This window comes from Stenella coeruleoalba (genome assembly GCF_951394435.1).
Source record: "Stenella coeruleoalba genome assembly, chromosome: 20".
Lineage (NCBI taxonomy): Eukaryota > Metazoa > Chordata > Mammalia > Artiodactyla > Delphinidae > Stenella > Stenella coeruleoalba.
The window spans coordinates 19,366,837-19,384,498 of NC_137166.1; the positions used below are offsets into that span (position 1 = coordinate 19,366,837).

Below are 17,662 nucleotides of genomic sequence, written 5' to 3' on the forward strand. Positions count from 1 at the left end.
GGGGCGGGCTTAAGACAACACCCCACCCAGGGGCGTGACCCGATGGTGGACCCCCTCCGGCTCTGCCTGGCCCCACCCCCAGCCATGTCCTCGGGCGCTTGAGGCCGCGGAGATTGACGTGAATCCGCGCGCCTTCGTCTGAGCGTGCGCGCGCCCGAGTGCGTGCGTCACCAGTGTCGGCTCCCGAGGGCTGGGCAGCCGGCGGCCGGGGTTGCGGAGTGGGAACGGCGGCGGCGAGAAGAGAATTGAACAGGTGGGGGCGCGGCACGCGGACGGAATCCCCCCACCCCCGAGAGGCCGAGAAGGCGTTCGACGCGACCCCTCCTCATCCACCAGGGAACCCCGCTCCATTGTCCTCCGGCCCCGCCCTCCATTGGGCACTCCCTTTGCCCCATCCCCCGCCTCTTATTGGCTGGAGGTCACGCCCCTCCTCGATCTCCCAGTCCCCATTGGCTCCTCTTCCACGTTATCCTCTCCCGGAGTTTCTTATTGGCTCAGGCCACACCCTCTCAATTATCACCAGACTCCGCCTTCAGCCTGGGCTCCTCCCACAACCATCTTTCATTCAGTCTGCATCTTAGAGCTGGCTACTTTGGTCATGGGGGTGAATCGGACCCGTCCCTGCCCTCAGGGAGTTCAGGGGATGATGGGGGGACACGGACCTAGGCTCCAACAGTGACAGCCTAGGATGGTAAAGAAGCCGCCTGGGCACTGGGAACCTCTAAGACGCTGGGAAGGCTTCCCGGAGGAAGTGAGGCCTAAACCAAGTCCTGAAGAATGGTTAAGGAGTTTGCCACGGGGAGACATTGGGAGGGCATTCTTGGCAGAAGGACCTGAGACATGAAAGAAACAGGCATATTCTGGTAATTGCAAAGAGGTAGGTCAAATGAAAGAAGTGGAGATGAAGGGGATTAGTACAAGCAGAGGCCCCAGAGACCAGTGAGGAATCCAGAAAAGTGTATAGTTAGTTCAGGGGAGGGAAGCCTGAGGCCTGAAATCTTTTCCAGCAGCTTGTCACTAGGCAGAGTGCCGGGAGGAGGGGGAGGGGATCAGAACTAGATGGGGAAGCAAAGTGCAGGGATGATTCCAGTTCTGAGAAGGACAAAGGCTCTTGGTTTCATTCCTTTATTAAGCAACTGTTCTGGGGACACAGCTGTGAACACTTAAAAGGAGAAAACAGATAAGCTCACTTGTACTGTACTTCAGATGGTGATAACTGCATCATAGGACAATATTGTGGAGAAGGGGAGGTTGTGGTGGAGAGTGTCTAGGGTAGGTTTATTTTATAGAGGGTGTGTTAGGGAAGCTTTTCTAAAAAGATATTTGTACAGAAATCTGAGGAAAGTGAGAGTGACCCCTGCAGTTATATGAGGGGAAAGCACTCCAGACGGGGGACATGTTCAGTTAGACGTTCAAGTAAAGATGTTGAACGGAGAACTGGCAACACTAGTCTGAAGTTCATGGAAGAAGTTTGGGCTGACATATTTAAAACCATGAGAGTGGATGAGATCACCTAGGGAGTGAGCATAAACGGAGAAGAGGAGAGAATTTTCCAAGTTCTGGACATTATAGTGTCAAGAGGTCAGAAAGATAGGGATTACCAGCAAGTAAGACCAAGAACAAACAGCCAGTGAGGTGGGAGAACCATGTTCCAGTGTATTTGGGAACCGAGTGGAGAACATGGCCAAGCCAAGATGAAGTCATTAAATTTGTCAAATTCTGCTGATCAATACGAAGATCATTGGTGACCTTGGTCAGATCAGTTTTGATAGAGAGTGGGGGACAAAAGCCCCCACTTGAAGCGAAATTGAAGAGAGAACAGGAAAGAAGGGATTGGAGACTGAGTATAGACGACTTGAGGTGTTGTGTTGCCCTAGGAAACCGCTGGAGGGAGATGCAGTGGAGCTGGAAGCGTGTGGGGTCTAGTGAGGGTTTTGTTTTGTTTTTTAAGATGGAGAAATAACAACGTGTGTTTATACTGATGGGAAGAATCCAGTAGAGAGGAAGAGATTGATGGTGCAGGAGATGTAGGAAAGGAGAGGAATGCTGGAATTATGTCCCTGAGCAGGCAGGAGAGTTTGGAGGCTGGAGCCTTCAGTCAGTCTCTGGGGAGAGACTGGGTTGGACTGAGCCCTGGTAGAGTCAGGGGTGAGTGTCCTGACACTGGCCTTGGATGACCACTAGAAAGATGACTCTAGGGGACAGACCAGGGATTGGCTTGGATTTGCTGAAGTTTCCCTCTGCTCACCAAAAGCTGATTCTAATTTGGATTTGAGCAGATGGCCCCGGGAGAGAGAGCATTCCAGGTGGAGGGACTAGCATAAGCAAGGGGCCTGCAGGCATTCAAACTGACTGAGGCCCAATCCCAATGGGCTGGAGGAAGTGGATGGAGCCAGGAGGGAGGGGCGGGGTGAGACTGAGAAAATGCCATAGGTAGAAGGCAGGTAGAAGGTAGTGAGACCCCCTCACCTGTCATCCTGGCAGCTGAGGCTACACTGTACCAAACTCCCAGTCTGGGTGGGCGCTGAGCACAGGGATTAGAAGAATCATGAATAGGGGCTTAGGCCTTGCTCTCAGAAGCTCACAGTCTAAGGGGATTTGAGTAACCACCATCTAGCTGGGTGTATGAGACTCTTCCTCCTGCTTTCCCCCAGTCCAGCTTGCTTGGGTGAGCCTGCTGGAGGGGATGGACACTAGGGTGGAGGTGAGGGGTCAGGTTAGAACCTGGCGTCAGGTCCTGGGCCCACCAAAGGCCCAGCAAGGGCAGTGTGGATGGAGCACAAGGCCTGCTGGTCCTCAGGCCACACCCACTCATGCTGGTCTCCACATGCCTTTCTGTGTCTCCAGAAGTCGACCGTGTGGGGAGTTGGAGTGACCCAGCTGGATGTGACCACCAGGACAGAATGGTGCTGGACTCAGGGGCTCAGGTGTATGAGCAGGCACCCCCCAGCCCGCCATCCAGTCCCTCATCCTTGGGCCACAGGCTGAGGCCCTCAGACCGAGATGGGACAGCACTGTACCCCTGGCCTCGGTCCCTGGCCTTGCCCCTGGCTCTCTCAGTCCGCTCAGCCCTGCGGCCCCGGCCTGAGCCGCAGCCCTTCTCAGAGCTGCACTTGGGCCACCGTGGCCACATGCGTCGCAGTGAGAGCACCTACACCGTAAACAGTATTGGCCGGCGGGGGGGCAGCACCCAGGGTCGGGCGCCACCTGGACAGGGACGGGACCCAGGTGGGGGCACCCTGCGGCCTGCGGCCTCCCTGCCTCACATTGCTAAGACTCACAAGGGTGCAGGCCGTGGTGCCAGCAAGAGCCCCTGCATGTTGGTGGCCCTGCGGCCAACCAACATGGACCGTGAGCGGGACAAGTTCTTCCAGTCCCATTACACCTACAACCCACAGTTCGAGTATCAGGAGCCCATGCCTACGGCTGTGCTGGGGAAGTACAGTGAGGCCTCTGGACAGTTCCTCCATCAGGTCAGTCCAGACTGCCCACCTCACCCTGGCCCTACCACCTGAGAGGCCTGGCCTGACCTGCCACTGTGGCCCTTTGTGCAGGCGGTTGGCATCATTGAGGCTGTCCTGGAGAAGTTTGGTACCTATGAACGCTTTGAGGCTGCGACTGGGGGCCAGCTGCTGACCAAGTGCCAGATCTGGTCCATTGTGCGCAAATACATGCAGAAGGAGGGCTGTGCTGGGGAGGTGAGTTCGCCCTGCCTGCGAGGCCCCCTTTCCACATGCTCCAAACCAGGCTGCTGAGTGGGCAATGCCAGGCCCAGCTCGACACTGATGGAGCTAGTGACCTCGGGCAAGCCCTGCCCCTGCCCCTGCCCCGGTAAGGTGGGAGCTGGCTCCAGGCAGTGGTGGGGAAGGGTAGGTGTTGTGGCCAAGTGTCCAGCCTGGCTGCCTTGTGGCATCAGTGGGCCCACCTGCACACTGGTCCCTGGGCTGGTGGCCATGGCTCAGGGCTCTGCCGCCTGCAGGTTGTGGTGCAGCTGAGTGAGGACCTGCTGTCCCAGGCAGTGATGATGGTGGAGAACAGCCGACCAACATTGGCCATCAACCTGACTGGAGCCCGCCAGTATTGGTTGGAGGGCATGCTGCGGCACGAGATAGGTCAGGGTGTGGGTAGGCGGGTGGGCGGGTAGGGGTGAGAGGGGGCTGGGACAAGGGGGGGGGCAGTGAGGGTCTCCAGTAACCCCACCCCCTCTCTTTCTTCCCCTTCCCTCCGGAGGATGGGCCCCTTCCCTTCAGGAGCAGCTACCTCCTTCCTCTGGCTCACAGACATAGGCCAGAACATGCCAGCCCACTCTCTGGGCTCACCCTCATTTCTTGTTCCTTCTGGGTATCTTTTCCTCCCTCTACTTCCTCTATGATTTCCCTTGACAGTGGGGCAAGACTGCTGAGGCCCAGACAGGCCAGAGGGAGAGCCCTAAGGGTCCCACAAGCCCAGCCAACATGCAGGCCCTCCCCGGTGGGTGGAAGTTCAGATCCTGGGAATGGAATTAGCTGAAAACACACAGAGCTGGGTTTAGGAGGGGTTAGGGCCAGCCTGGAAAAGCGAGCATGGGACACTAATTACTATTCTTTTCTGTCTGTCCCTCCTCATCAAGAATCCTGTTGCTCTGGGCAAAAGATGGTTTTTGCTGGGGACATCAGCATGATATGGGCATGCAGGATGTGGGGCTGGGGTAGTGTGTGAGTTCCTGCACCTCTCTGGGGGTTGGGGGGCAGTGTGAGTTTGGGAGAGTTTGTGTGGGTGTGTGTAGCCCTGGACGGGTGAGGGAGGGTTCATGTATGTGAGACTCTGGATCCTTGGGTGTGAGTTCACCTGAGGAGAGTCTTCATGCTGCCTGGGGTTGGGTGAGTTTGAGTTTGGGGTGGAGGGGACTTGTGTAAGAGCCTAGGTTTAGAGGCATAAGGATATGTGAGTCGCTGGCTAGAGGTCCAGCTGGGCAGACCAGGACCCAGGCTGGGCAGGAGGGTCCCTTGGATGTGCGGCCCAGCGCAGCCTCTCCCTCGCCCACCCCACAGGTACCCACTACCTGCGGGGCGTGAACAACGCGCGGCAGCCGTGGCACAGCGCCGAGGGCCGGCTGCAGTATGGGCTGCGGCCAGCGAACCCCACCGAGGAGGGCCTGGCCAGCCTGCACAGTGTGCTGTTCCGCAAGCAGCCCTTCCTGTGGCGCGCCGCGTTGCTCTACTACACCATCCACCGCGCCGCGCACATGTCCTTCCGCCAGCTGTTCCAGGACCTGGCGCGCTACGTGCAGGACGCCGACGTGCGCTGGGAGTACTGCGTGCGCGCCAAGCGCGGCCAGACTGACACCTCGCTGCCCGGTGGGCGCCTGTGCAGTGGGGAGTGTCCTGATCTGTGGCAGGGGTGCGGGGGGGGTTCAGGTGGGGCTTTGGGCCTAGGGCTCACGGCCCTCCCGTGTCCACAGGCTGCTTCAGCAAGGATCAGGTGTACCTGGATGGCATCGTGCGCATTCTGCGGCATCGCCAGACCATCGATTTCCCGCTGCTGACCTCGCTGGGCAAGGTGAGGGACCACGGGCCTTCGAGGGCCCAGCCAGCTCTCCCCATCACTGCGGTATTCCCTGAGCCTCTGATTGGAACTCAGCTGAGGACTGGGTGCCAGGCCTCTCTGATGGGGGGAACGTGGGTGGAGGTGAGCACAGGAGGTGAAATGACAGTCTGGCAGCCAATATAGGTGCTTGAGCCAGCCCACAGGTGTGTGTGTAGACACTGCACTTCAAAGGAGGTGAGAGCATTCCAGGCCAAGGGAGCAGTCAGGAAGGCCTGGGGAAGGAGGCTGGAGAAATGGCCAGGGAACAAGTCCTTGGCGCTGGGTATTTGTGCCAGGCTGAGGAAGTCGAATTTCATCCAAAGCAATGGGGAATCCTAGGAGCTTTGAGCAGAAGAGTGGCACAGATGGTTTGCCTTAGAAGGCTCCCTCTGTCATATGGGAGGAGAGGCCTAGGGAAGGGAGTGCAGGGGGAAAAGGAGGAGGCCTTTCCAATCACTTCTGCAGACTCGACGGTGGTCTGGCATAACCCAGCAGTGGCCGTGCAGATGGAGGGGAAGCAGCAAGCTGGAGAGATCTTCAGAGTGGATCTTTTTAACTCAGTGGCCACTCTGAGTGGGAGGGTGACAGATACTACGCGCCCACCTGGAATGTGACCTAGGGGGCTGTGAGGAGGGTGGGGATGGCATAGGCTGGCACCCAGTAATGCTGGATATGGGGAGTCTGAGGTGCCTGAAGGATATCCTGGGGAAGGCGTTCAGAAGGCAATTGGATACCCAGGTTTGGAGGTGAGGGGGGAAGCTGGACTGGAGACAGGAGTGAGGTTGTAGGACGTAGATGATAAAACAAGGTGTTGAGAGAAAGAGCAAACACCCAGGACTGAGCCTCAGGGTACATAACATTGGGAGTGGATCAGGAGGGGAGAGGGAGGAGTTGCAGGAGCAAAGGGCTATGGGCCATTGCAAGAGAGCTGGGACCAGCTGCCTGAAAGCCAGGGCACCCTGCCTACTCCTGAGGCCCAGCTTTCTTCCTGCAGGTGTCCTATGAGGATGTAGATCACCTTCGGCCCCATGGGGTGCTGGACAAAACCCGGGTGCCCCACTTCATGCAGGACTTAGCACGCTACCGGCAGCAGCTGGAGCACATCATGACCACCAACCGGCTGGATGAGGCAGAGCTGGGCCGCCTGCTGCCTGATGACTGATACTGCTTGAGGGCTACAGGCAGGGGCCCTGGAAAGAGGGCTCCAGATCAGCCCCCAGAACATGAAGCTGGCTGCTCTGTGCTTCCACAGCCTGCGTGTTTCTTGGGGAATGGGGAGGGCAGAAGCATTTCAGGAGGGAGGAGAGGCAACAGCAGAGAGTTTGTGCCCCTTGCTAGCCTCCCGGGACCCTGAAGGCCAACAGCAGCATGTCAGGCAAACTGAATCTGCCCTCCTGTCTCCAGCTGCCTTTTGAGCAGAGGAAAAGCCTGGGGGCAGGAGGGAAGCTGGATGGGGATGAGGGGGTGGCTTGGGAGTAGAAACTTGTTCTTGCACGAGATGGCTTTGGGTGTCTGCATAATCCAGTCCTTTCCTCCCCACCTGGCCCCTTGGTGCTCCTTCAGCTTTCATGCTGTCTACCTCTCACTGGGTCCTGGTGGGGATCTCCCTTCTTCTGGGGGTGACTGCCTGAGCCTGAGGTCCTGGCTTTCACACAGACTCAAGGAGCAGGGATCCTGGTAGTAGAGACCCAGCTGGGCTGGGGTGTGCTTTCCAGCATTTTGCCTCTCCCACTGTCATGTATTTATTCCTTATTTATGTGCTCTACTTACTGGGGCTGGGACGCAGCAGTTTCTGAAGGTTTGATGGAGGGAACAGGGCTCCTCTGGAAGGCACCAATTGTTCCTAGCTCCACACACACACACACACCCTTGCGAATCAAGCTCTCACCTGGCCCTGCCTTCATCCCCTGCACTGGCCTCTACTGTCCCTGTCTTTGCCCACACCCTCACAGCTGGTCTCTGGCAGAGGTTGGCATAGCCTGGCAGCAGCCACAATTAAGCCTGAGGGGCAGGCCCCTCGTTCCTAGTTCTGAGCCCCTCCTAGACCAGGAGAGGTGCCAAGATAACTGTTGCTTCCAGTTTCATCTCAGACTCAGCTGTGTGAGGTTGACCCTGTCCTACTCCCTCCCTTGGCCTTAGTTTTCCCATCTGAAAACTTGGAAACACAGCTGCAAAGTCCTTATTCATTTAGTCAGTGAATATGTATAGAGCGCCTTCTGTGTGCCAGTTAACTGGTCACAACCCTCCCTGAGCTCCCAGTCCTGAGAGAAGCCAATTAAAACAATTACAATGAACTGTGTGGGCTCTGCCTACTTGAGATCCCTTTCTCTTTCTAGTCTCACTTCCCAAGGTGGTGAGCTCTAGCCTTCTCTAAGTGGAAAGAAGTACCCTTTTCCTGGCTCTTTGTGCCAGGCCTAGGGGCTTTCATGAGGTGGGGCTGGTGACTACACATGTCCCCAAATGGTTCACGAGGATAAAAGGGCTGTGGAGCAGGGCCCAAGGGTCTGGCCCTTGTCCCACTGGGGACTCTCCAGGGGTACAGCTTGGGCTATTGAGGATGGAAAGGGGTTGAGGACTGGGCCGTGGGCACAGGGCTGCCCAGGTCATCGGGACTTAGAGGTACAAATCCACACCCTAGTTCCTGGGCAAAGAGCCAGAATCACAGAGTCCAAGCTGACCCTCCAGAGTTTATTCACTTTCAGTGGTACTGGGACAGAGGGAGGCTTCGTGGCATCTGACCCCGGCAGGGCAGGATCCTAGATCCCATCCTGCTAGGGCGAGGAGCGGCCTGTCAGCTTTAAGGCTTTCAGGAATCTAGAGATGACGGAAGGGGTGTGGTCAGTCAGGTGGACCCCCCCCTCCGCCCCCCAGGCCACGCCCTCCCACCAGGTTTGGTCGGCCTCACACCTTCAGATTCGTCCCCAGCCTCTAGGTCGGGCTCCGGCTCCAGGTCGGGCTCCGGCTCCAGGTCGGGCTCTGGTTCCGTCCCTGGCTCTGGTTCAGGATCCATTTGGGGTTCCAACTCCGGCTCAGCCCCTTCAGAGGTCTCAGCTTCCAGCTCTGGCTCAGTTTCCTCGAGGGTTCCGGATTGCGCTGCCTCGGAGTCCTCAGGACCCCGCGCCTCATCGCAATCTGAAGCTCTGGGCAGCCAGGGGCATGCGGTCCCTGAGCCAGCTGCCTCAGGAGTCCAGTGGCCTGGGCATGGAGGGTCGTAGCTTCGTTCTCGGTAGCCTACGGCGGAGGTGGGAGTGCCTCAGATTCATTTTACCCCTCTGAGGTTTCCCCTGCACACGTGCGGGTCTTTGGGGAAGACCTCAACTCCTTCCTCCCACGCCACGCCCCCTCCTGTGACCTAGGCCCCGCCCTCGCGCGCGCTCTCACCCGTGCCCACGTGCTGCCAGTCCCAGGCGGGGTCGGGCGCGCGCACGGTTCGCTGGGCGCAGCTCAGCAGCTCCTGGCAGGCGGCTTCGCCCTTGCTTTGCACCAGCAGCAGCAGGCGGCGTACCCTGCGCTCGGCATCAGGCAGCGCGTCCAACGCCTCGTATTCGGGCCCGGTGAGCACGCCCCGTGCCAGCAGCGCATCCAGCAGCAGCCCCGAGTCCGACTGCAGCGTCTCTACCAGGCGTTTCCGCTCGCGATCGATCGTCTCTGATGGCCTCTCCTGCGTGTTGCCCATGGTGGGGGCTGCATGGGAGGTGGGGGGAGAGAGGTAGTGGGGGCCGGAGCTCCCCTGACCTTGACCTCTCTCCCAGGGCCCCAGTGAACACCCGTGACTGGGGTCTCTACTCTGACGGCTCTCCCCAAGCATGTCCTCCCTCCTGAGCCCCTGCCACCTGCAGATCCTGCGATCCATTCAGACCCAGTTTATCCAAACTAACTTCTCTTTCCCAACCTGCTTCCCCAACTTAACAGGCAGAAAGACCTACAACTGATCCTGATACCCCCACACCCAGCTTGCAGTCAAGTTCTTCCCAGTCTGTCCAATATTTCTGTCAACCTCACCACTTACTTAGTCTAGCCTTTCACTTCCATCCTAGACCCTGCAGAGCCCCGAATCCCCCCACTCTCAGATCCTGAAGTGCTAAGAGCCTCCGCTGCTTCTCTCACCCACCGGAGGAAGTCCAGGCCCCTTATCCTGAGGTCCATCCTTCCAGGACAGGCCCTGCCCCTGCACCACCTCACCAATGCCACCACCATGTTGTAACCCCAAAGTGGTCTCATGGTCTCTCCTGGTTCTAATACCTGAGCAGGGATACCTGAATTCTCTTGAGTCTTAGCTCTGACCAAGATCTCCCGACATCACCTGAGACCAAACTGTCTCCCTGCTGCCCTGGGAATGATTTACAGCCATCATCTTTAAGTACCCAGGGCCCAACTCACAAAAGCTACCAGCAAACATTGAATTTTCACTGTTTTCCTCCATAGATCCTCCCATTTTGAGAGGCTGTCTCTTCCAAACAGCAGGTGTTAGGCAGACATTAATCTGCTTTGTTCATTTATTGACAACCAAGGACAATGGCCCATCTCCTCTTGGGTGGCCTGACCCAGGTAGCAAGGCCCCTGGCATTAAGGGCAATTAGGTCAGGCCCTGGACCACTCCCCCTCTCAGCCCATCTCCCCTGGCCTTGGCTTTGTCCACAAAACACCCTCCTGGATCTCGTCCTCCCTTTGGGGTCCCTCCTTTACCTCCTTACCTGGTTCTAGGTCTAGGATTTGGTCCTAGCCCCCATCCTGCTTCCCAGGTCTCACTACCTGGTGTCATGCTATGCCTCCCTGGTCATTTCACCCCTCCTAGCCATACTGAAGTGTCAGCCCTTCCCCCAGGCCATGAGCAGAGACCAGGACTACCCTTTACCCCTCTCTCTCCCTTCATGTCCCATCAGGGACAAATGCTGCTCCTCCACTTCTCAGTGAGATATCAGCATCTCCCTCAACCCCTCCATGGTCACCTCATCTCCTGTAACAGTCTCTCTGAGTACCGCTCACTCCTATCCCATCACCCCCACAGAACAGTGACTTTGACAACTCTCTGGGGTAGGGCTTTTGTCCCCATTTTACAGATAAGGGGACAGGCACAGAGAGATCGAGTGGCAGAAGTGGAATCTGACTTGCTCCAGCCTGAACTACAAGGTCTCCTGCCAAGCAAAATGTCAGCCGTAACTACCTGTCCCCCACACCCCCACAGCTTATCAGAGAGAATCCAGACTATCTGTTCACTTCCCACCCCCTGGACAGCCAGGCTTTCCCCCACTTCCCTCCACCACTCAGTACTGGCACTTCCCAAACTTCACAGATGCTGTTGCCTAGGCCTGGAATGCCCTTTCCTCCCTCCATGCTGTGGATCCATCCTCCAAGACTCAAATGTCCCCTCATCCACCCCAATGCCTGAGTGTCCCACAAGCAGACTGGTTCCTTCTCCTCTGTACCCCAGTGAACAACATATAGCCTCACCACTAGGCTGACATCACTGCACTGCGTACTGTGGCTCCTCTGCCCTCTTCACTTGAGGCTTCCCAAGCCTGTCCCCCAAATCGAGTGCAGGAAGGGAGGGAGGACAGAATCCACTCTGTACAGGTGCAGAGAGGGAGGAGGAAGATTAGACCGGCCCCTCCTTCTCTCTCACGCCTCCCCAAGTTCTTTTCATGTTAGCCTCCTCCTTCCGTTACCCCGAGTCCCGTCCTCTGTCCTGTCTGGGGTGCAGAGACACCAGCTGGTACGGGTCCTCACCCTGAAACTCAATGCTTAGGAAGTGAATACCGAAGTTATCTCCTTCAGTGCTCACAGCCCAGATCCTTCCCGGAGCACCAGGCAGCTCCAGTTACGAGGCGTGGACGGGGTCTCTGTCGCCCTCCCCACCTCGCTCCCCGCGCGTCCTTTTGCTAGGGAGCGAAGGTGGTGGAAAACTGCGGGAGCCTTTGCGCACGTGCGAACCCTTAACTCCCCTCCACCCAGCCCCAGAGCTAGAGTCCTGCCGAGGGGCGGGGCTCACAGACCTCCTTCGGGTGCGGCTGGTTTTGGTGGGGCGCGGATTTTGCCCAAACTCAGTTTCTCTTCCCTACCGCAGCCGGGGGTCCGGGGAGCTCCCGGTCCGTGCGCTCCCGGCGGCCCCACTCACTGGTCGAGCCTTGGCTGGGGAGGAGATGACGAGGCAGAAAGGGCCGGGCGCGGTGGAGATGGAAGCAGCAGCTGCGGCGGGGGCGGGCCGGCCAGGGCTGCCGGGAACACGGAGGGGGTGGGGAAAGGGGGCCATTCTTCCCGGGACGCGGGGAGGCAGGCCGCAGAGGCCGCGTACCGCCTGGGCTCGTACACGTAGTCTGCTTTCCCTCTTCACCCCGGGCGCGCCGGATGAGTCAGGGAGGGGACAGTTAAGCCCGCGGCCCCAAGTACCCCGGCAATTCCCAGGCGTTTTACACCCATCTTTGCCTGTCACAGACAAGGCTCAGAGGAGACCAGCTTACCCAGGCTCACAGAACGGATGCACTGCGGTGCTGGGTGTGACCCCAAAAGTCCCCGCTTCCCGGAGGTCGCAGTGGCCACGCGCCAGCCCTGGATTCGGACCCGGAGGATGGGGCCTAAGCAGGAGAACTAGGGGCAGGCTCCCCAAGCACCTCCACCCTTCAAGGGTTCCTCGATTAAAGCCCTAGGATCTGGACGCTGCTACGAATGCCAAGTCGCCCCCCACCCATGACTTCTGTGCTCCATGGTCGGTAGAGAAAAGAGACCAGAAACACAGAAAAAAAAGCAGTTTTATGCAGGGCTCGGTATTGGAGAGGGGCTGCCAAGGTAGGAGGGGCTTCACTCAGCCTCCAGCAGGGGCTCAAGGAAGCCGAGCCGGGCGTGCTGCCGGCCAGCCCACCCCTCAGCCAGGCTGGTTTCAGAGTGGAGGGGGCTCTCAGGGGGAGGGGTTGGCCCCTGGGCTCAGGTAGGAGGCGCGGCTCTCAGGGGCGCTGTAAATGGTTAAAGCTCCCGGCAGGCTGAGGGCTGGGCCTCCCAAAGCGGCTTGGACATCCAGCAGGAGTGGTGTCCCCAGCATGGAGTCCTTCCCTAGGAGGAGTGGGGCTGTGCTCAGCGGGGAGAAACGGTCGCCTCCTTTCTTCAGGGAAGGAGAGCTTCACTCGCCTTGCCCTCCGGTTAGGATGAAACATCCACTCTCAACCCCCCACTCTCTTCCAGCGGCTCAAGCAGCTTAAGCAGTACTCTGCAGAGCAGCCTGCCTCCCGGGATTTCCCTCCAAAACACCAACTGCCCCGCCCACGCAATCGTGGTAGTTCAGGCCCCTATGGGCCTCCCCCAGGTCCTAAGTCACTACAATTATTACCTGGCCCTGGAGAATTTAACCCCTTGACCGCCAGCTCAGTCTCACCCTTCTCTGGAACCAAGGGCTGCAACTGCATGAGAGAACCCCAGGAAGCAGCTGGGGAGGGAGCTGGGGCTTTGGCTGAGGGAGAACAGCTGTGGACCAAAGGGCTTGGCCGAACAACTCTGAACCCCCTGCCCTCCCCACCCCCATCTTACCAGGGACAGCTCCATGTCTAAGTCCATGAGAGTCCACTCCCGCCCCTGGAGGCTGGTGCCCAGCACCTAGGGGGAGCTCTGGGTCAGTGGTGTCCTCCCCAGGCTGCACAAGCAGCTGGACCCCACCAAGCCCCATGCCTCTGCCCTGCTGAAGGTGTACTCACATCTAGGGGCCCTGCAGGCTCCACACCTTCAGGGGGGGCCCGAAGCAGCATTGGAGGCAACAGACTCTCCGGGCTCCGGGCTCCTCTCTCCAGGTCCAGAGGCCCCCTGTGCACAGAAAACTGCCGTTGGCCTGCAGTGCCCAACCCCACCCCCCATTAGGTTCCCAAGGAACCTGAATACATCAGGATCTAAATCTGACAACATATAGAAAATGCTGGAAGACGATCCCCCCACACACACGTAGAGGGGCACACAGTGCCTCTGCCTCCTACTTTTGGCCTGAGGTTTGGGTTGTGTCCCCTCCCTATGCAATTATCAACATCAGTGGTTCTTAAACTGTTGCGTACTTTACAATCTTTTCAAGCACCCCAGTGGTTGCATTTAAAATGCAGATTCCTGAGCCCTACCACTGACATGTTTCCACTTTCTAGGGGCCTCTGAAGCTGGTACTCCTTAGAGCAGCTCTGAGAAATCAGGTGAGACCGTGGTGCCCAACCGACCAGCCAGCCACCAAGGGGCAGAGAAGGCTGGGAAGTCTGGGGGCTAGTTAGTGCTGATCTAGCTGCAGAAGTGGCCCACAGGGCTTACAGTCAAAAATGGTCTCTCTGCTCACCTGTCAGGAACCTCCCTGGGGCCTCTTGGTTCAGGCTGCTGGGCACTCCTGGGCCCCTCGGGGCTAAGGCTCCCTTTCCCTTCCAGGATGGCCTGCACCACAGCCACAGGCAGCGGTGGGGGTGCTGTCACGCAGAAGTCACACTCGTTTGGGGCCAGGGCCAGCCCGGCCTCGCCTTCCCCCCCTGGGCTGGCTGGCTCTTCTTTGAGCAGTGCCAGGCCCTTCTCCCTGCACCAGAGAAAAGCTTCAGCCAGACCCTGGCACTGCCCTCTCCCCCATCCCCACAGCCATCTGGGCTGCCAGGCCCTCAGCCACAGGCTCCCCAGAGGGCAGCCCCTGTCCCTCTTACCTCCTGCCACCACTGGAGGGAGAAAGCCTGGTTCCTTCAGGGGATGGAGAGTCTTCCGGAATGTCAGAGATGATGGGGCCCCTGGCCCTGTGAGGGCTGCTGAGGCCCAGGGTGGTCTCTGGGAGAGGCTGTAAGTAGAAGATGAGGCCCAGCCCTTCACCTCAAGCCACAGGGTGAGCCAGAACCCAGCCAGTACCACATGGGCTAGATCTAAGGGGGAAGGTTTGAGGGAGGAAGCTGGGCCCATGCTGGGGAGCCTGGGTCTGGTGGGAGGGAAAGCTGGCCTCCATCTTCTCTTCTTTTTGGGGAATGTGGAAAGGGAACAGGCTCTCCATAAACCAAGCTGTGCTCTAGGGAAGAGAGAAGCAAAAACCTACCGATTGGATAAAGTAGGGGTCCTGCAGGAGGGCACCAGGTAGGGGGCAGGCGTTGAATTTGGCTGGTGTTGGGCACCCCTCATCCAGCATCAGGGACCTGTGCAGGGTGGCCAGGGCACAGGCAGGGGGCTGGGTAGGTTCATCTCCCATGCCCCTCAGCCTGCACCACCTCCCTCCCACAGGCCCCAGCAGCCAAGTCAGCAGAGCTGAGGCCTGTTGCCAGGGCATCAGTCACATGCTAGAGGCAGAAGGGGCTCCCCCCAGAGATGGGGGCCCTTTGGGGGTAGAGAAGGGAGGGAGGGAGTGTGGTTTGAGACCCAGACCCTCTACTGTTGGGATGCTTTGGGGTGAGGGGTAAGGGGATGATGGGGTGGAAATATGGGGTTAAGGTCCTGGAACTGAGGGGTCTGAGAGTGGGGGTTTTGGTGGTAGAGTTGGGGGTAGAGGGGGAAAGCCCTGGAAGGGGGCCCTTGGGGGGATGGCCATTGGGTGAGGAAGACTGTAATGCAGGGGAAAAGAATGAGGATTCCAGGTGAAGGGGCTTCTGGAGGAGAAGGAGTCCTGCCTGGGTTTCTGTGAGGGTCCTGGAAGGGGTGGGGGCGTCCCTGGGTTTCTCACTCACAGCTTTCTCTTAGTTCCTGCGCTGCTGGACCCCGCCTGAAGTGGCCCAAAGAGGCACTGGATCAGCTGAAGAGAAAGCAAAGGGTTAACTCATACTTTGGACCTTGCCTCCCACCCTAACGAGGCACTCCAGGTGGCTTCCAGGACTGGGGGCGGGTGGTACGTTGAGGAGTGACAGAGAGAAGTGGGGTGGGGGGAGAGGAACACCTTGCCAATGACCCGGTGCTGCTGACCGTGGCTCTGCCGCAGCGTCACCACCTCCCTCCACAAGATCTCGTTCTGCCTGGGGGAAAGGCGTGGGGGGGTGCTGAGGCATCTGAGAGTTCGCCCGGTCACCACCCCCCACAGAATGGCAGGCCTGAACCGGCGCCCACTCGGATGATCACCCGTCCATAGACAACAGACTTCCTCAGCTCGGCCCATTGGTCTCGATGGAGGCGCCAAGGCATGAGAGAGGAAGGAGCTGCCTAGAAACGCTTGGAAGCCAGTGCCCCCTCACCCAGACCCTCCCTTCCCCCTCCCCATCCTCCTCCGCCCCCTCCCCCGCACTGCCTGAGCTCCCGCAGCCGCGCCTCGGTGCTCTCCTGCACTCCCCGAAAAGCCTGCACCTCGCCCAGAAGCCGGCCCAGGTCCTCAGGGCGCCAGCGGCCGTCGTCGCCGCGCAGCGCAGGCACCTGCAGGTGGGAGGCACCCTCAAGTCAGAGTCGCAGGAAACAGCTGTCCCACCTCCACCCCGGTTTGCTGGTTCCTGCAGGCCGCCCCCACCTTACGCCGCACGCGTTCCAGTAATTGCTCTCGGCCGCGCACGAAGCTCGGGTGCTGGAACTCGACGTGGTCCCGTTCCGGCCTCAGCAGGCCACCCTGCTCGATGCTCACCACCTTCCGAAAACCGTCTAGGGAGTAGGGCGTGGGGGCGTAAATTGCCCCGCCCCCCCGCACCAAGTCACCCACGCCCGCGTCCCGCCCGGCCCTAGGGACTCACACATGTTGAGTTGCCGCACAAAGCTCGCCATGTTGCTGTGCTTGAAGTACTGGGGCAGCACTTCCTTGGCAAAGCGGCTCTGGTCGCTGACGAGGAAACTGGTCCCGCTCTGTGGAGAACGCCGCCCGCCCACCCACCGTGCGGGCGGAGACCAGACGACACCGTGAGCGGTGCCCGCCCACGGCGAAGCCAGCGCTCTGGCGCGCGCGCATACACACTCGCACTCACTCTGGGGACCGAGGCTACCATTCGTGGGGACGTGGGACGAGGCCAGGCCAGAACCAGCTCTGGCCTAGCCTGGGGCGACCACAATCTCTATCTCAGCCCACCCAGACTCCGTACTCGGTTCTCTGAAAGTAAGAGCAGAGGGCAAACCTGGGTTCCAGCCCCGGACGGCTCCCAGACCCGCGATGTGACTCTGAGCTAGAACCAGGCCCAGCCCTTCCCTTCTCCTGGCCTCTCTGTGTTCCAATCTGTCTGATGGGCAGGGTGGGAACTAAATGACCTGGAAGATCCTTCGGGTTCTAGGTCTCCTCCAGAAGTCTCCTACCCTGTCCTCTGCCCGGAGGAAGTCGCCTCACCTCCATCTCGAATACCCCCTCCAAGCCGTCGCATACCCTGGACGGCTGAATCAAGGGACCCTCAGCCCCGTCCCAGGCAGGGACAGGGTGAGCGTGGACGTTCACTGACGTGGAGGAATCCCGGGGACCACTGAGGAAGTCGAAAGGCCCCAGCCCTCACCGGGCTCCAGCGGATCAGGTGGTCGGTGCCCGGGTCGCCCACCAGCGCCCACAGCTTGCCAAGGAAGGCTGGCACGGGACTAGGGCCCGGCTCCGTGGGCAGCGCGGCTGGCGCTTCCTGCATGGCGCAGTCCCGGCCCCGTTTAACGCTTGGGCCCGGCCGCCGCTGGCTTGTCAAAGCCGCGGAAAGTGCTGCGTTTGCCGCCCGCTCCGCCCTACTCCGCCTCCCGGCGCCGGGTCAGGTGGGGGCCACGTGCGAACCAGCGGGGCGGGGCTCTGACCGCGGCCTCAGCACTGGCAGTATGTGCGTGGGGGCGGGGTGCGGTAGGGAGGTAGACCTGCGTTCGAGTCCCACCCCTCTCTCAGGCCCGCTGTTTCCTCCTTTGTTCTTCGGGAGAATCCAGCGTACACAGCGTGGTGTGGGCTGGGAAAGTCCTATAAGGCGATGGCGTGGGCATAGTGAAGCCTCGGTTAGAGGGGCAGAAAGGAGCGAGCTTGAGAGCGGGAGGGTGGGGGAAGGAGAAGCTGGCCCCCTCCCGCCGAACCCTGGGGCGTTGTCATTCGGAAGATGCGAGTGCCCCGACACTGACCCCCGCAGCCGCACCAGTGGAAGTAAACCGTGAGGTCTCGAACTCTCCCACCCCTGCCCGGACCCCTCCTCCAGCATCTGCTGGTTCTCCTCCCTCACCCTTCAGAGCGGACCCGGCCTTTCACAGGACGTAGAGATACTGCTTG

General features: G+C 59.4%; 3 protein-coding genes across 7 annotated transcripts; 1 reads left to right on the forward strand and 2 right to left on the reverse strand.

The window, feature by feature from the left end:
- The first annotated feature begins 138 nt into the window (after window positions 1–138).
- MATCAP1 (microtubule associated tyrosine carboxypeptidase 1) lies at window positions 139–8,126 on the forward strand. The gene is made up of 7 exons (XM_079906432.1): window positions 139–253; window positions 2,848–3,473; window positions 3,555–3,698; window positions 3,980–4,112; window positions 5,031–5,336; window positions 5,441–5,538; window positions 6,560–8,126. Exons 2-7 carry the CDS (start codon window positions 2,904–2,906, stop codon window positions 6,725–6,727), a joined length of 1,419 nt encoding a protein of 472 aa, XP_079762558.1. The 5' UTR covers window positions 139–253; window positions 2,848–2,903; the 3' UTR covers window positions 6,728–8,126.
- Window positions 8,127–8,241: 115 nt separating this feature from the next.
- Window positions 8,242–12,157, reverse strand: NOL3 (nucleolar protein 3). Of its 2 annotated transcripts, XM_079906458.1 has the most exons (6): window positions 12,024–12,157; window positions 11,559–11,777; window positions 11,017–11,131; window positions 8,947–9,249; window positions 8,473–8,796; window positions 8,242–8,379 (listed from the first exon to the last, which is right to left on the reverse strand). In XM_079906458.1, exons 4-6 carry the CDS (start codon window positions 9,239–9,241, stop codon window positions 8,372–8,374), a joined length of 627 nt encoding a protein of 208 aa, XP_079762584.1. In that variant the 5' UTR covers window positions 9,242–9,249; window positions 11,017–11,131; window positions 11,559–11,777; window positions 12,024–12,157; the 3' UTR covers window positions 8,242–8,371. The 2 variants fall into 2 exon arrangements, with proteins under 2 accessions (XP_079762584.1, XP_079762585.1); XM_079906459.1 differs by lacking the exon at window positions 11,017–11,131.
- A 136-nt stretch (window positions 12,158–12,293) lies between these two features.
- HSF4 (heat shock transcription factor 4) lies at window positions 12,294–17,639 on the reverse strand. 4 transcript variants are annotated; one of them, XM_079906431.1, is made up of 13 exons: window positions 16,929–17,639; window positions 16,188–16,296; window positions 15,971–16,098; window positions 15,755–15,879; window positions 15,413–15,488; window positions 15,207–15,271; window positions 14,585–14,681; window positions 14,208–14,349; window positions 13,859–13,982; window positions 13,245–13,350; window positions 13,081–13,146; window positions 12,884–12,953; window positions 12,294–12,609 (listed from the first exon to the last, which is right to left on the reverse strand). In XM_079906431.1, the coding sequence occupies exons 1-13, from the start codon at window positions 17,049–17,051 to the stop codon at window positions 12,458–12,460; spliced, it is 1,383 nt and encodes a 460-aa protein (XP_079762557.1). In that variant the 5' UTR covers window positions 17,052–17,639; the 3' UTR covers window positions 12,294–12,457. The 4 variants fall into 4 exon arrangements, with proteins under 4 accessions (XP_079762557.1, XP_079762554.1, XP_079762555.1 ...); XM_079906428.1 differs by having other exon boundaries at window positions 13,859–14,086; window positions 14,208–14,335; window positions 16,929–17,584; XM_079906429.1 differs by lacking the exon at window positions 15,413–15,488 and having other exon boundaries at window positions 13,859–14,086; window positions 14,208–14,335; window positions 15,814–15,879; window positions 16,929–17,585.
- Window positions 17,640–17,662: the final 23 nt, after the last annotated feature.

Coding starts and splice junctions, on each gene's coding strand:
- MATCAP1 (XM_079906432.1), top strand. CDS start 2,904: ATGGTGCTGGACTCAGGGGCTCAGGTGTATGAGCAGGCACCCCCCAGC. Junction 4,113..5,030: donor CATGCTGCGGCACGAGATAG/GTCAGGGTGTGG, acceptor CCCACCCCACAG/GTACCCACTACCTGCGGGGC. Junction 5,337..5,440: donor GACTGACACCTCGCTGCCCG/GTGGGCGCCTGT, acceptor CCGTGTCCACAG/GCTGCTTCAGCAAGGATCAG.
- HSF4 (XM_079906428.1), bottom strand. CDS start 17,051: ATGCAGGAAGCGCCAGCCGCGCTGCCCACGGAGCCGGGCCCTAGTCCC. Junction 14,682..15,206: donor GCAGGAACTAAGAGAAAGCT/GTGAGTGAGAAA, acceptor CACCCTGCACAG/GTCCCTGATGCTGGATGAGG. Junction 14,336..14,584: donor ACCCCTACTTTATCCAATCG/GTAGGTTTTTGC, acceptor TTCTACTTACAG/CCTCTCCCAGAGACCACCCT.
- NOL3 (XM_079906459.1), bottom strand. CDS start 9,241: ATGGGCAACACGCAGGAGAGGCCATCAGAGACGATCGATCGCGAGCGG. Junction 8,797..8,946: donor CTGGCAGCACGTGGGCACGG/GTGAGAGCGCGC, acceptor CCTCCGCCGTAG/GCTACCGAGAACGAAGCTAC.